Raw genomic sequence first — 17,626 nt, 5'->3', positions numbered from 1 at the left:
TTTTAATAAACAATAAAATTGTTATTAACAATATTCAAAAACAGTGATTTTGTCGTCCGTTTTGCAATAACTTTTTTGTTTATTAACCGGTTTTAATTTGGTGTATCTCATTCGATGTATCTTTTTTTTTTCTCAAAAAGTTACCTGTGAACGTCAAATTTCTAAATAAACAAGTTTTTAAGTTATGAGCAAAAAACTAAGTTTGACGTTTTGATTGTTTATTTAAAAAATGTTCCACTAAAAAATTGATGAATCCCAAGATGGTAGCCTTTTTGTAATATCTCATACTACACATTTCAACTGTCAAACCTCGTCTTTTCAATTATGTCGAAAAACGGCTTATTTTTTACTAACTTGATTGGTCTACTTAGAAAACAAGCGTAGACTACCAGTGGCCCGAACTGTAACAGCTAAATTAATTAAAATATGGAGAGACCGAACAGTAACAAGGAATACTAAGCTCAGGTTGGTCAATGCCCTTATTTTTCCCATTGCTACATACAAAGCTGAAACATTGACTTTCAAAAAAATCGATAAAATTAAGATCGAATCCTTCGAAATATTGCTCTGCAGAAGAATTCTACGCGTGTCCTAGACAGAACACAGAACCAAAATGTCAATTCTGGAAGAGCTTCATATAAAAGTTAAAAAGGTAAACCTACTAATAAATAAATTACTTATAGACCAGGGCGCATCTGTAAAAATATTAGTACATTTGGATGTTGAGAGGTGACTCATATTTTTTGCAGAAATTGCTTGAACATAACTCATATAATATTTGAGTTATCCTCCCACTCAAAACAGTCCGGAACATTGTTTAAATAATCAAAATGTCAAAAAATGAAGAAAAAATTCGATTTTTTCTCTTCGTTTTTTGATTATAACTTTAAAAGTATTTATTGTTGAGAAAAGTTGCTCTGACATAAAAGTTACATAATTAAATTTCCTACAATATAGGATTAGTTACAAATTTTAAAAATTGTCACTCTTGTTACAAAATAACAATAATTGCAAAAAAAACAAGTATTCGCATTTTACGGTTTTCAACCATTTATGCTACACTTAGGACCTTTATATTTCACCCAGAAAAACCTTATGAGATAATAAAACAATGCTGTAAATTTCATTAAGACCAGTTTAATGGATTTTGCAAAATAAATTATGCAATCCAAAATTCCTTTTTTTTTAAATGTTGCAGGACTGAAAATAAAGGAGGCAGCAAGTTAATTTTTTTTACATATAGAAGAATACTGCAACTTTCATTTGCAATTTGCAAACTTAAAATCGGTTAACCACCGCGGCGTCGGGAATTTTTTTAAATAAACATTAATTTTTGGTGCTACGCGCAGGACAACGGATACGTTTGCTCTGATTGGGCATTCCAATGACCTTTGATAATGATTGATAAATTTTAATTTTTACTACATTTCGATATAAATAAATAAATTTGTTTATTGCAAAATAAAAACACATACTTTGTCCTTTGAAATTACACTTTTTTTAGCAAAAACTTTATTTGTTCCTATATTTTAACATAAAAAATAAAATTTATTATTTTTAAACATATGCAATTGTTTAAACAATATTTCAGAAACAATAATCAAATTAGGTTGATTTTTGTGGAACTAAAATATTAAAATACAACAAAATATAGAGTAAGAAAATAATATATTAGATAAAGATTGGAAGAAATTTTGGTGGAAATCAACTTGTGTGAATCGAACACCGCTGTCCTGCGCGTAGCACCAAAAATTAATGTTTATAAGGTACTAGTACACTTAAGAAAACCAAAAATAATCATTTTTTTTAAGAATTTTTTTCTCAGTACCTGTATTAAAAATGAACATAAAACTTTTTACATATTAATATCCAACTCTTAGAGAGTACAAAAAATATATATTTTTTCATTTATACACGTACACTAATATTGTAGAGGGCGCAAAAGTCGAGGCCTCGAAAAATGATGGCGGACAGTTAATCGCAGGATTGGGATATCTTAAACAAAAAAATCGTACTGCATTTGAAAAAGGAAGGTTTCTTACGTGACAATTTACCACAATTTGACCAAAAAATAAAAAATAAATATTTTTTAACCATGAAAAACTGAAGAAAAACGGACGATTTTTTCACAAAATTTTTTAAAATTTCCATAAAATCTTTTTTTTGTGGAATTTTTCACTAACGGTGGTAAATTGTCACGTAAGGAACCTTCCTTTTTCAAATGCCGTACGATTTTATTATTTCAGAGATCCCAATCCTGAGATTAACTGTCCGCCATCGCAACTATTTTTTTTTCGAGGCCTCGACTTTGGCGCCCTCTACAATATTAGTGGACCAGTATAAATGAAAAAGATAAATTTTTTGTATTCTTTAAGAGTTAGATATTAATATGTAAAAAGTTTTATGTTCAGTTTTAATAAAGGTTCTGAGAAAAAAATCTTGAAAAAATGCTTATTTTTGGTCTTCTAAAGTGTACTAGTACTGAAATTCCTGACGCCGTGGTTGTTAACCGATTTTAATTTTGCAAATTGCAAATGCAAGGTACAGCACTCTTCTATATGCAAAAAAATTACACTTGCTATCTGCTTTATTTTAAGTCCTGCAACATTTCCTGCGAAATTTACAGTATTGTTTTGTTATATCATATCATTTTTCTGGGTAAAATATGAACGTCCTAAGTGTAGCATAAATGGTTGAAAACGTAAAATGCAAATACTTGTTTTATTACGGTTTTTTCGCAATTATTGCTATTTTGCAATAAGGTTCATCATCATCAGTAGCTCGACAACCCTTTTTGGGTCCTGGCTTGTTCTAGCCTTGTTTCCGCCATTCTGTTCTGTTCCTTGCTTTGTTCTTCCAGTGGGTAATCTCAAGTGTTTTCAGATCTTGTTCCACTTGTTCCATGTATCTAAGTTTGGGTCTTTCCTTTGACCTTCTCCCTACTGGTGTTTGCTTCATTATGTGTATAGTTCAAAATTATATCTTCTGTCCGAGTCCATTATATGTTTTATTAGCAATATGTATTCTTCTCTTAACTTCTTCGCTGACATTGTTATCTGCGGTAACTAGTGAACCTAGATATGTAAACATTTTTACGCTTTCGATGTTATAGTCTCCTATTGTCAGATTCTGTAGGTTTCTTTGGCCTGTCGATTTGCTGGCCCTTATGTATTTGGTTTTTATTTCATTAATATTTAGGCCACTGTTTTGTGCCGCTCTTTCTATAGCATTAAATACTTCTATCATTTCTCTTTTGCTTCTAGCTATGATATCATCATAGCTAGAAGCTAGATATCATATATTTTTGCAACAAAGGTGACAATTTTTAAAAATTTTAACCAATCCTATATTATAGGAAATTTAATTGCGCAACTATTATGTGAGTGCAACTTTTTTCGGAACCGAATACTTTTAAAGTTATAATCAAAAAACGAAGAAAAAAATCGAATTTTTCCTTCATTTTTTGACATTTTGATTAGTTAAACAATGTTTCGGACCTTTTTGAGTGGGAGGATAACTCAATTATTATTATATGAGCTATTTGCAAGAAATTTCTGCAAAAAAATATGAGTCCCCTCTCAACGTCCATCTGAAAACAGATGCGCCCTGGACTATTAAGACTTAAGCCGCCACAATACCCACATAGCCAGAAGAACAGGGACCATAGAACTATTGGTAGTAGAAGGAAAGGTAGAAGGCCGAAGGAAGATCATGAGGAAAATTTCCAACACGATGAACAGATCAACTAAATACCATGGTAAGAAGGATCCCTGTATGAAGCAGCCCATCTAGCACAGGATAGCAGCCAATGGAGACAGCAAGGTAACACTATTTAGAGTATCGCCACGTCCTGATAAGAGGCCAATGAATAAGGAGGAGAATTTTCCCTAAGCAGGCCAATATTATTTTTTAATCCAAATTAGCTTTTTCTTGGTTTGACAAGCTTAAAAAGTTTGTTCTGCTCTCGATACGATCACATTCCAATAAAACATTCTTGCTTGAGAAACAACTGAGCCTTGCAAAAGAATAAATAAAATGCGAGCATTGGACTAGTCTATAGAAAAGTTATCCTACACTTATATCTATCTATATAAGGATTTTTACAGCTGTCGCCGCCTTCCTTCCTTCATCCAACGTCTCCAGTATTTTCTGTTCTGCTACTCTCCATCTCTAAGGTCTCGTCTTTTCATGGCCTCGTCCACTTCATCCCTCCATGATTTTCGGGGTTCTTCTTCTCTTTCCTATCGGGCTCCAATCCGAAATCTTTGATATCCACCTTGTACGATCTGCTCTTCTCACATTCTTCTTCTTAAAGTTCCCTCTCCTATCGGAGGTTGGATATCATAATGGCTATGGTCACTTTGTTGGCTGCTGCTCTGAACAGTTGCTTACTGTTCAGAGTATGTACTGTACACTGTAAGTATGCTTCTTCTTCCTTGGATCCTTCCTTGCATAATAATTCTCAGCAACTCGTATTTTTCTCATCTAGTAATGTGACCCAAATAATCCAGTTTTCTAGTTTTTATACTTTTCATAATTTCTAACTCCTTATTTAATCGTCGTAGCACTTCAACATTGGTAATCCTTTGAACCCACTGAATTTTCAATATTCTTCTGTAACACCACATGTCGAACGCTTCTATTCTTCTTATGTGTTGTCTCTTCAATGTCCAAGCTTCCATTCCGTATAGCAATATAGAAAATATGTAGCATCTTAGAGCTCTCAACCTGAGAGGCAACTGAAGGTCTTTGTTTGTAAGCAGTGTCTTCATTCTTATCTTCTCACATGTCTATACCAAAATTAAACGTTTTTCTTAGATGTAGCTAAGGATGTCTTGTTCTACTGCCATTATTCGTTTTATCTCCTCGTTTCTATTGCGATCTATTCTTGTCACTCTGCAGCTTCTTCTCATGAACTTCATTTCACTTGCTGTAATTTTGGACCTGTTTCGGTTGTTGATTACCCAATTCTCAGCTCCATAGATCATTATACTACGTACCAAGGTGTTATATTCTCTTCTTTGTATTTCTGGTAATCTCTCTATCCCACAGTACCCTGTTCATTGGTTTAATATATATGTTCTTGTCTGTGCTAATCTGCTGGTTATCTCTTGCTCAGTGGTTACATTCTTTGAGAACATGAATCCTAAGTATTTGAATTTTTCAGTGCCGTTAATTTCCCTATCATCGTCAATTTCCAAGTTTCTCACTGGTTCTTGTTCTGTTGTTAAGTATTCGGTCTTTTGTAGGTTTACTTCCAGTCCATTTTTTGTGTATTCCTCTTCTAATTTTCGGAGCATATAGGGCAGATCTTCTTCATCTTGAGCCGTTACCACTTGGTCATCTGCAAAACTTAATGTGTACAAGAAGTTGTCCCGGATTGATATTCCCATCCCTTCACATTTCCTTTTCCATGGTTTTAATATTTGTTCTAGGAATATCTTAAACAGTGTCGGAGATGTAGAGCATCCCTGCAATAAGCCTTTTGTGGTGTTAAATTCGTTGGAGTATTTATTGCCGGTTTTAACTCTTACCCTGTTGTTCTAAAGGTTTTTTCGGCTTCTATTAACGTCGAGTTATTCCAATTTCCTTCATCGTGTTCCATAGTTGTTTTTTGGGAACCGTGTCATATGTCTTTTTTAAATCGATGAATGTCATGTGAACTGGTCTATTTTTTGCAATTTTTTTGTCAATTAATTGTTGGAGTATATATATGTGGTATATGCAAGATCTTCCTGCCGTGAACCCCACCTGATCTTCTCCGATTTTATTTGAGATAGATTTTTCCAGTTTCTCTTTCCGTATTCTCTGTAGTTCTCGCCTTTCTTCTTATCTCCCTTTTTATGTATCGAGGTTATATGTGGTTTGGGCCATTCATCTAGTGTTTAGTTCAGGTTTATAGCGTTACTGAACATTTCGTTTATAATTTGTCTGTTCCGTACTTAATTAGTTCATTAACGATTTCTCCTGGTCCCCCTGATTTTTTGTTTTTTAAAGTTCTTCTCTGAAAGCAATAATGATTTATTCGCAGTATAATATACGGTTTGATGTCTACTTTTTCGAAGGAAAGGACTGCAAGGAAAAAGAGTCGCCCAGCATGTGAAAACACTAAGATTTTCATTGATTATCTTATTACTTTATATATTATGAGATTGTCAATGACATATATATGTAATTAGAATTTAATAAATCAAATTTTTTACAGAATAAAATTGCAACAGTTGCATTTTTGAGATAACATCAGGGGCGGCTCGTGATAGTACAAGATGGTGAGGCACACTACACTTGAGGATTATTATTATTATGGTTAGATTTTCTTTAATAGCCGGAAGGTCGATTTTGTGACGTCATAACGTCACAGAACGGCACCGTATTTATTTTAAGGCTTGCAAACGATATTAAATAACAATTTTATTCGCAAAAGAATAGCTACGAAAGTTCTAAGTCTCTAACAGGTTCATACTCATAGTAGCTGTTTTTTTAGCTAAAAATAATAATTAATATGATACCACATATCAAAACAGCATGAATCAGATGTTTCGTCGTTGGCTCATCAGCGTTGAACACTTGAACAGCCATATTAAGCAAAATTTACATTATATACTACATGAAAACAACGGACAACTGATTCCAGTGGCGTAACTGGGGGGGTTGGGGGTTATAAGCCTTAAATGCCTTAAATCCTTAAAGCCTTAAATCCATACCCCCAGAGACCCACCAGTTGTAGCCCCCCTTAGGATCATTCTGGTTTGGCCGTTGACTGATTCTGTTATTATTAATCACTTGCCAAAATGAAATTATGGTACGCAAACAATATACCTGCAAACACGTGATAATTTCATTTTAGAACCAATTTTATTATATTGTAAATGTATTGCATATATGCAAATAGAAACAAGCAAGTAAGCAAATTACGGTTATATTATAAGATTGTTTTTTTATGTTAAATAAACTAAGGGTTAAATTTTATTTCTTTTTGGTTTTTTATTTATTTTATAAACAGCGTACTTAAAAGTAAATGAATTATTATGAAAGAAATCATAATTTCTAATTTTTTTATTAATTTATTTATTTAATTGACATTGGCAAATGACTTTCAGCCAGTCAGAGCATAATAACATATTCTAAACATCTATTGTATCTCTTATACTAATAGTAAGTACACGTAACTAGAACAAACTGCTCTAACAAACTACCTAAAACTGCAAAACCACGCTAGAGGCATATTTTTGCCTGCCTCTGAAAGGATACTTAATCCCGCTTCCAAAAATTATTCTCAGTCATGCTGCCGGCCGATCTCCGTCGGCTTCGTAATATGCTAGAGTAGACGAGGTAGGTACCTTGTAGAGTAGGTATATCGGTGTGTTATGAAGAACGGGTCAGGGCCGTACTAATTTTTTTTTATCATAAAAATAAAGTTAATAAAAAAAGTTTTATAATAAAAATTAAGTTATTTAGCAATTTTCAAAAAGTTAAATTGTATTTAAAGAATTATTGATGATGATATAACGAAAATAAAGTTATTTAGCAAATTTCAAACAGTTAAATTGTATTTAAAGAATTGATTATGAAATAACGAAATACCGTAAATAGTCGATTGGTATACTGGTGAGGCACTGCCTCACCTGCCTCATAGGACCAGCCGCCACTGGATAACATCCCCTTCAAACACTATCTTTAATATTTAGATATTCAACTATTTATGCCTGGTTGCACCAACAGATCTTAAGCTCCAGTTTAGATAAGCTCTACTTATAGATAGGGCCTCCTTGAGTATCACTTACGTTGCACTAAAATTTTAGATTCTTACCTTATTATCAATTATATTTATTATTATATTATGGTATTCTTATTGTAATATATTATAATTATATTATAATAATTCTTATGATATTCTCGACTTAAGCTTAAGATCTGTTGGTGCAACCGAGCATTTAGAATATTAACTTTTTTGAATAATTAAACTGTAATGTTAATAAACAGCTCAAAACTTTACACAATGATTAAACAAAAAGTTTTCCAATTCAAGTTTTTCCGTTTTTTTTAGATATTCTGAAAATACTCGTCGTAGTAATTAATGTACCTTTTTGTACCCCACAAGAAAGTAGAGATTTCAAACGACAAAAGGGAAAACATAAAGGAAAACAAAAAAAATTCAATGTATTTGGGAAATAAAAAGTAAGTTTTTACCAAATTCCGTATTTTTTTGTGGAAGATAAAAATAAAAAAGCAAAAAGTCGGTTATTTGAATTTTTCGCACACATTTTGAGATTATGTGAAGAAAGTGTAAATACAAAATTTGTAGATCATTTTATTTTTCTTTTTGTAGATTTAACTTTTTTCCATTTTTTTCAGTCTCAAAAATTATCGGCCCTGTCCTAAAAAATAACATGTTTAATTTATTCTATTTATTAAATAGAAAAAGTCGCCTCTATTACATTACAAATCTATCATACATCATACGTATCCCTACGTATAAAGTTTTATGTTTCTTTTTATGATAATCATCTTTTATTATTTACTCATATCGTTAGTGTTTTAATAAATTATTTGAATGTAATAAACAACTACAACAATAAATATATTTCAACTAAGGCGATCTGCTCTGGAAAAAATGTTACAATTGTTTTTTTTATGTATGGTTGTCTTAGAATGTACCAGTGGCGGCTCGTGGCTTTAGGGACAGGGTCGGCAAGGTTTTGTCTCCTCGGATAGGTATGCCATCTAATTAAAAGTCTTCAATTTCATAGAAGATTTTTGGTTTTTGTTTTTTTTTTTTTATTTTTTTTTGTTTTTTTTTTGTAAACCTGTTTATAAATTAACTCTAGTCTATGTTGTTTCGAAGTAGCAAAATGGGTTATAACGTCATTGTAAAATTTATTATTGTTTTGAAGAGGTTTTAAAAGTTTTTTTCTATTGACATTTGAGACAAGTTTGACATTCTCTCTTGTTTCATGGTGTTTCGACAATACGTTTTGACTTTTTTGAGACAAGAGAAATCCCGTTCATTTGAGGCAGAATTTGCCCACATTTGAGCACAATAATTTATTAAATTCGGGAACAGTTTGTTGTACCTAATGAATTGCAGTATATAAAATTAAACATATTTTGTAACTTATCCCACCTTCCGAAAATATTTACATCAGCATATAAAACTGTATTCCATAATCCATTTTCTTACTTATTTTATTTGAATAAAGAATTATAGATAATTTTTAATGAACTTGTCTAATAGATATTTTGAAATTTCCTTGTAAATAATAATTGAGTTATCCTTCCGCTCAAAAAGGTCCGGAACATTGTTTAAATAATCAAAATGTCAAAAAATTAAGAAAACCTTCGATTTTTTTCTTCGTTTTTTGATTTTAACTTTCAAAGTATTCACTTCTGAGAAAAGTTACACTGACGTAAAAGTTGGGTAACTAAATTTCCTACAATATAGGATTAGTTAAAATTTTTAAAAAGTGTCATGCTTGTTGCAATACAGCAATAATTGCGAAAAAAACATAAAAAATAAGTATTCGCATTTTACGTTTTTCAACCATTTATGCTAACACTTACGACCTTCATATTTTAACCAGAAAACCTTTATGATATAATAAAATAATACTGTAAATTTCATTAAGATCGATTCAATACATTTTGCAAAATAAATTTTGCAATCCAGCTTTTGCAAAAAAAATTAATTTTTCCAAATGTTGCAGTACTGACAATAAAGCAGATTTTTAAAATTTTTAGCTAATCCTCTATTGTAGAAAATTTAATAACGCAACTTTTATGTCAGTGCAACTTTTCTCGAAAATGAATACTTTTAAAGTTATAATCAAAAAATGAAGAAGAAAATCGAATTTTTTCTTTATTTTTTGACATTTTGATTATTTAAACAATGCTCCGGACCTTTTTGAGTGGGAGGATAACTCAAATATTAATATATGAGTTATTTTCAAGCAATTTCTGCAAACAAATATGAGTCACCTCTCAACGTCCAAATTAAATCTCAACGTCCAAGTACCTGTCTTGTTGCCGTTTTCAGATCACCGCTGTGCTCGGCAGATTTTTTTTCTGCCGTACTTGTCATTCAAATAAATACGGGGAATGTATAATTGGTTGCCTATCGGCTAATATTCCATAGCGTCTTATTACAAGCAAATGGTCAACTGGGTACGGCTAGCCGAAGCGGGCCATGAATTCACACAATCGCAGTCGGGTGTGTGGCTGGCTAGGATCCTTAATTTGAAAAGTCTCTTACGCACAGCGCACAGCGATCACTTAACGTATCAGATCGTTCGAATTCTTTTAAAAACAATGAATAAAATTTAGTCTGTATTATCTCACAGATATTTTTTTTTTATTTCACAGAAACGAATATCATCAACTCTGATTAACTTATATATTTAGAAAAAATCTATAATGTGGCCATAAATATGTAGGTCGGCAGTGCCGACCCTGCCGACCCTGACCAGCCGCCACTGGAATGTACTTATTAATATATAAGATACTTATCAAATATTTAGTATTTGATCTATAGTATTATATTTTTATCAGCGTTTGTTATTGTTTTGCAAAAAGTATAAGAATGTATACACACATTTCTATTTTAAAATTGAAAAACATGAATTAAATTGATGTTGACTTTAAATACATAATAATATTGTGTTAATGCGCTTCGTGCGTGACCATGGTGGGGATACATGAAACTATGCCAACTTCCGTACCGGCGAAATATGACAATTTTGTCGAATAATGCTTGAATAATAATTTTGTTCAATAGATATTTCGCTTACCTTATTATTGCCGTTTTGATTTTTATTATTTATATTTATATTTTTATACTGCATTTAATTAAAAAAAAATATTTTGGACACCCTGTATAATTAATCACGTTGATGTTTATATTACTGAATAGGTAATTGAATAACCTTTCAAATGAGCTAGCACTCGAATGCTATTCCCATTTAAAAAAATAGTCGATTACGTTATCACGCCCAAATGGATGACGTCACTAGTACGATATAATATGTGTCAAAGAAAATAAATAGAATTATAAATAAAATAGATTATAAATAAAAATGTAAATAGAAATAATGTAAAAATTAAATATTACATAATACATACACCGGTATATTAGGCATCAACGCCCTTCCGGTAGAGATCTACGGAGGAGTACCACTGAGCCGCAAGCCCTTATCCCTTGCCGTACTGCTCCCCCATGGGCCGGTCATATACCAGTGCATTACAGTCTAAGCCTCAGATTCGTTACAGAATTTTAAACTGCTGCGTTAGCCTTTTTATTTTTCTGTTCACCGGGCCAGGGTTTGAACTCACATACCTCTCAGTGAAGCGAACCAAATTATAATTATAAATGTATTTACCTTTCCTAGTTCCCATAGATCGAATCCTTAGAAAGAAGTTATTTGGTCGTCCATTAAAGTCTTGTGAATAGGCAACTTCTTTTATTAATTCCCATGAAGAAACAATTACCAATTTTTCCGCTCCCAATTTTAAACCTACTACATTAGAATTGTACATTTCTGTTAATTTTGTGAACGCTTTGTGTTGACCTCCACACGCTTTGGACAGATTTCTCATTGCGTAGAAGTTTCCTACAATTGGATACCATCTTGGACCTAAAAATTATTTTTGATATACAAAATTCAAAATTTAAGCGATTATTTCATTCATAGGAGATTCTGACCAATAGAAAGCTACAGAAATAAAAATTAAACTGATTATTTTTTGATGATTTTAACTTCCAATCGTATAGTAAGATATTTGATCACGTGTTTAATTCTGTCCAATCAGATTAAAATTATATTGATTATTTCATTCATAGGAGATTCTGACCAATATAAAGCTACAGAAATCTAAATTAAACTGATAATTTTTGATAATTTCCCGTCGTCAAGTATATTACGTCAGATGCCCTTCGTTGCTACGAAAAAATTTATTCAGTGACATTAATGACAATAATTGTCATTAATGTCACTGAATTACTGATTAATTATTAATGTTTAAAAAATTATAAAAGTGATGACTTTCAAACCGTCAAATATTTATAACAACTGTGTGTTTAATTGTACTAATTTGTACTTACATAAATAAATTACAATAAAATTTTTCGTTTTGAACAGTTTTATTCATGAAATAATCGCAACAAATTGCACTCGATCTCTAAAATTAATATAGAATTTTTGCCCTCGTGACACTTTGACAAAATTAAAACTGTCGAAGTGTCACTCGGGAAAAATTCAATAATTTTAGAGCTCTTGTGCAATTACTACTGAGAATTATCTACTGTAGAAAATTACCGATAGAATTTTTTTAAGTAGGTTGTTTCTGTTTAATGGCAACCAGTTTAGTTTTGACAACTGTCACATTTAAGAAAATATCCATAATATACGTATTAAAAAATAATCTTACGAATATCACACGACAGTAAGAATAAATAAGAAAATAATGCTTCATTTTTACTCAAATTTGTTGTCATTGGGCAATAGCCACTCGAGCTCTGCGGGCTCTCGTGTCTATTGCCAGACAACAAATTTTCGAAAAACTGTCGCATTATTTTCAATTTCTTCTCACTCTCTTGTGATATTATACCCGATTGTTTCATTCATAGGAGATTCTGACCAATAGAAAGCTACAGAAATCTAAATTAAATCGATAATTTTGGATAATTTCCCGTCGTCAAGTATATTACGTCAGATGCCCTTCGTTGCTACGAAAAAATACATTCAGTGACATTAATGACAATTAATGTTTTAAAAATTATAAAAGTGATGACTTTCAACCGTCAAATTAATATTTATAACAACTGTTTGTTTGATTGTACTAATTTTTACTTACATAAATAAATTACAATAACATTTTGGTTTTGAACAGTTTTATTCGTGAAATAATCGCAACAAATTGCACTCGATCTCTAAAATTAATATAGAATTTTAGAGCTCTTGTGCAATTACTACTGATAATTTTTGATAATTTCCCGTCGTCAAGTATATTACGTCACATGCCCTTTTAAAAGGGCATCTGACGTTTTAAAAGTTATAAAAGTGATGACTTTCAACCGTCAAATATATACATATACTGAAATATTTCAACAACTGTGTGTTTAATTATATTTATACTAATTTCTACTTACATAAATAAATTATAATAAAATTTTTGTTTTGAACAGATTTATTCATGAAATAACCGCAACAAATTGCACTCGATCTCTAAAATTATTGTCGAATTTTTGCCCTCGTGACACTTTGACATAATTTCACTCCCCTTCGGGTCGTGAAATTAAAACTGTCAAAGTGTCACTCGGGAAAAATTCGATAATTTTAGAGCTCTTGTGCAATTACTACTGATTATTTTTTAGTGATTTGAATTTCCAATCATGTAGTAAGATTTTTCATCACGTATTTAATTCTGCCCAATCAAATTATTATTATACTGGGAATAATAATACATTATTATATTGATTATGTTTTTAGTGATTTCAACTTCCAATTGTGCAGTAATATTTTTCATCACGTGTTTAATTCTGTCCAATCAGATTATTATTTCAGCGGGAACATTCTACTGTACATTATTACAGTGGGCATAATTTTAAGTAGATTGTTTCTGTTTAATTGCAACCAGTTTCCTAGTTTTGACAACTGTCACGTTTAAGAAAATATCCATAATAAAATAATTTTATTATGGAATGGTTTTACTAAAATTATTTTAGTTCTGCATCTAATGTCTAATTGTCGCGAGGAGGAGACAAATCGGCAATTTTAAGCGCTCGAGTTTACTTCGTTAAGATTATTTCATGAATAAAACTGTATTTATAAATAATTTTAACTAATATTTTATTAATATCTTCGTCTAAATATTTGCTAAGCTGAGCTGTTCACTTTGACAAGCTGAAAAACATTAATTGCGATAAATGTCACTGAATGTGTATACTTGAATTTTGTATGTCAGTATTAAAAAATAATCTTACGAATATCACACGATAGTAAGAATAAATAAGAAAATAATGCTCAAATTGTCTTCTCAAATTTGTATCCATTCGGCACTCGTGCTAGGAAACAAGTTTTCGAAAAATTGTCGCATTATTTTCAATTTATTCTCACTATTTTGTGATATTATATTAATACTGATAAGAGAACTTCTTTTCAGATGCAAGCTGAGACATCTACTCTACATCGCGCTATTTGCGCAGTAGATGACACAACAACCACCTCACTAAAGACGACAAAATGCGCACCTGGATGGGTAAACCTCTGCACGGGCGACATCCCAATGAGATCAGCCAAGACTAAGTCGACAAAACAGCGTCGAACTATTGGTTGACATCAAGAAAGATGTTCCCTGAAACGAAGGGTTCATTACTGGCCATTCAGGATCAGGTTATACCAACCAGAAATTACCTGAAATATATCATCAAAGACCCTCAGGTTCAAAACGGCAGATGCCGATATGGATGTCAAACCTAAGAAACCATCCAACATCTTACAGGGGGCTGCCAGGCATTTGCTGCAACTGAATACAATGAACGGCATGACGCAGTGGGAAAAATCCTTCATCATGAAATAGCTATCAAGCTGGGACTTCTCCAAACGGACCATCTCCCATATTATCAATACGTCCCCGAGAGTATGCTTGAGGATGGCAACTACAAGCTGGGACCGCACTGCGCTCACAGACCAAACAGTGGCGAAATTGATGTGGCGATACCTAACAACAATAATCTACGTAGTAAATTTACTGAAAAGATCGCCAAATACAGAGATCTGGAAATTCAAATACGGTGACAATGGAGAATGCAAAGTACCCAGACAGTACCGATTATTATGTCTACTACCGAAGACCCTCGAATACCCTCCTCGAAAGCATCAAAAAGCTGGGTCTGAATGAACATCTTTATAAGACCATGCAGAAAGCTGTACTACTCGCGACGGCCAGAAGTGTACGAAAATTTTTGGGAGATACACCTGCATACTAAGTCACCTAGGGCTCAATAACATGGAAAGAGTCCCACCAGAGCTCAATCCTTTTGATACCGTAGGTATCTGGGATGAGTCAATTTTCCTCTTAGAGGGAGTGTGAGCCGTATGGCTAAATCTGGATAATAATATTCTCTAATGATATTAATATGCACTTTGGACTAGACAGGTGCCGTGTTTTAAATATAGTCAGAGGAAAGGTACAGCCCGGTGGATTCGATATGCAAAATGGCCAGAACATCGAGGCCATGGGTGAAAACGATATATACAAATATCTTAGAGTAAAGCAAGCGCGGAAAATTGACCATAAGCAAATGAAAACTGAGATAACTACTGAGTTTATACGAAGGATAAAACAGCTGCTTCGTTCACAGCTTAATAGTAAAAATTTGTTTAAGGCACTAAACACCTACGCTTGTTCTGCGCTTAGCTATTCATTTGGTATTGTTAAGTGGACAAAAACAGATATAGAAAATTTTCAGCGAAAAGTAAGAACACACCTCACAAAGGCACAAAAACACCATCCTAAAAGTGCTATAGAAAGCACGACATTATCACGGAATTTAGGAGGAAGAGGACTTATGGATATAGGTGAGCAATTAGATAAACAAATTGCTAATTTAAGAACTTATTTTCAGATGCAGGCTGAGACATCTCCTCTACATCGCGCTATCTGCGCAGTAGATGATACAACAGCGATTACACTGAGGGAACCAGAAATGCGCACAAACCACCTTACTAAGGACGAAAAAGTGCGCACCTGGATGGGTAAACCTCTCCACGGGAGACATCCCAATGAGGTCAGCCAAGATTATGTCGACAATGTAGCGTCGAAATACTGGTTGACATCAGGAACGATATTCCCTGAAACGGAGGGTTCATTACTGGCCATTCAGGATCAGGTTATACCAACCAGAAATTACATGAAATATATCGTCAAAGACCCTCAGGTTCAAAACGACAGATGCCGATATGGATGTCAAGCTCAAGAAACCATCCAACATCTTACAGGGGGCTGCCAGGCATTTGCTGCAACTGAATACAAGGAACGGCATGACGCAGTGGGAAAAATCCTTGGTGGCAACTACAAGCTGTACTGGGGCCGCACTGTGCACACAGACCAAACAGTGGCACATAATAGACCAGATCTCGTACTAGTTAATAAATTAACAAGACAAAAAACACTAATTGATGTGGCGATACCTAACAACAATAATCTACGTAGTAAATTTACTGAAAATATCGCCAAATACAGAGATCTGGAAATTCAAATACGGTGACAATGGAGAATGCAAAGTACCCAGACAGTACCGATTATTATGTCTACTACCGAAGACCCTCGAAGACCCTCCTCGAAAGCATCAAAAAGCTGGGTCTGAATGAACATCTTTATAAGACCATGCAGAAAGCTGTACTACTCGCGACGGCCAGAAGTGTACGAAAATTTTTGGGAGATACACCTGCATACCAAATCTGATAATATTTATTCATCCTTTAAAACATACAATGTATAGGACATGTCATTAGTTTTACAAACAATAAGATTAATACATTTATAAATTTTATAAACACTTTAAGGTAGATAGAATTGATAACATTTAGGTAATATTTCTGTCCGAAACAAACTCTTCCACAGTATAATAACATTTGGTAAGCAATAAGCTTTTAATGGATTTCTTTAAGAAATATTTATTAATTGTTCTATATTTTTTTGGTAACACGTTAAACAGTATAATGCTCATATACTTTACTGACATTTCAAATTTACTCGATCTATGACCAGGTACACTCAGCAAGTCGTCACCTTGCGTCGAATAATTGTGGAAACTAGAATTTCTGTCGTACATACGAATAATAATCAAGAGCATATAGTAACATTCTGAGAATATAAATACATGGAAAACTTAAAATATTATTCTTAATAAATATGGGCTTACAGCTCTCATGAGGTCTAATTCCAAACATTTTTCGTATTATACGTTTTTGTGTTATAAATATTCTGTCACTGTTGACTGAATTCCCCCATAAAACTAAGTAGTAACAAAGTCTACTATAAACAAGGCTATAGTATACATTTAACAGCGCAGAGATGGGCATAATATTTTTAATAGGGGATAATGCATAGTACGACTTATTAAGGGACTTACTGAGCATGTCTATGTGAACTGACCATTTTAATTTTGAGTCGAGATGGATACCTAAAAATTTTGTATGATTTGAGGAATCCAGTAGTACATTGTTAAAACTTAGGTGTAGTACGGGATTTACAGAATTTAAGTTATTAAAATATATTACTTTTGTTTTGTCTACATTTAAAATTAGTACAAAAAATTATTGCAAGTAGATGCCAATTTCTCTTAGGTCTGTGCTGAGACCACAAGAGAAGTATCGTCTGAAAATAACGTCAGGTTTAAAACATCAAACTGGTTAGATGCATCGTTAATAAACAACAACAAAATCAGGGGTCCTAATACAGAGCCCTGTGGAACTTCCAGATTAATAACATGTTTCTCCGAAATAGCTTCATTGATTTTAACACAAATTATCCTATCTGATAGATAATTGATTAGCCAATCTAAAAATATGCCTCTAAAACCAATATTATACAGTTTATTGCTAACAAAACGGCTATTAAGACAATCAAA

At 32.6% G+C, this 17,626-nt stretch overlaps 1 protein-coding gene across 2 annotated transcripts in view; it reads right to left on the bottom strand.

Moving 5' to 3' along the window:
* Positions 1 to 17,626, bottom strand: part of LOC126885721 (probable cytochrome P450 305a1) — a 303,602-nt gene that overhangs the window by 50,224 nt on the left and 235,752 nt on the right. For both annotated transcript variants that reach the window (XM_050652491.1, XM_050652490.1), the window contains exon 2: positions 11,373 to 11,627. In XM_050652491.1, coding sequence (XP_050508448.1) covers positions 11,373 to 11,627 — 255 coding nt within the window. The remainder of the gene's footprint in view (positions 1 to 11,372; positions 11,628 to 17,626) is intronic.

This window comes from Diabrotica virgifera, chromosome 5, assembly GCF_917563875.1.
Source record: "Diabrotica virgifera virgifera chromosome 5, PGI_DIABVI_V3a".
Lineage (NCBI taxonomy): Eukaryota > Metazoa > Arthropoda > Insecta > Coleoptera > Chrysomelidae > Diabrotica > Diabrotica virgifera.
This window is presented reverse-complemented; position numbering and strand designations above follow the sequence as displayed.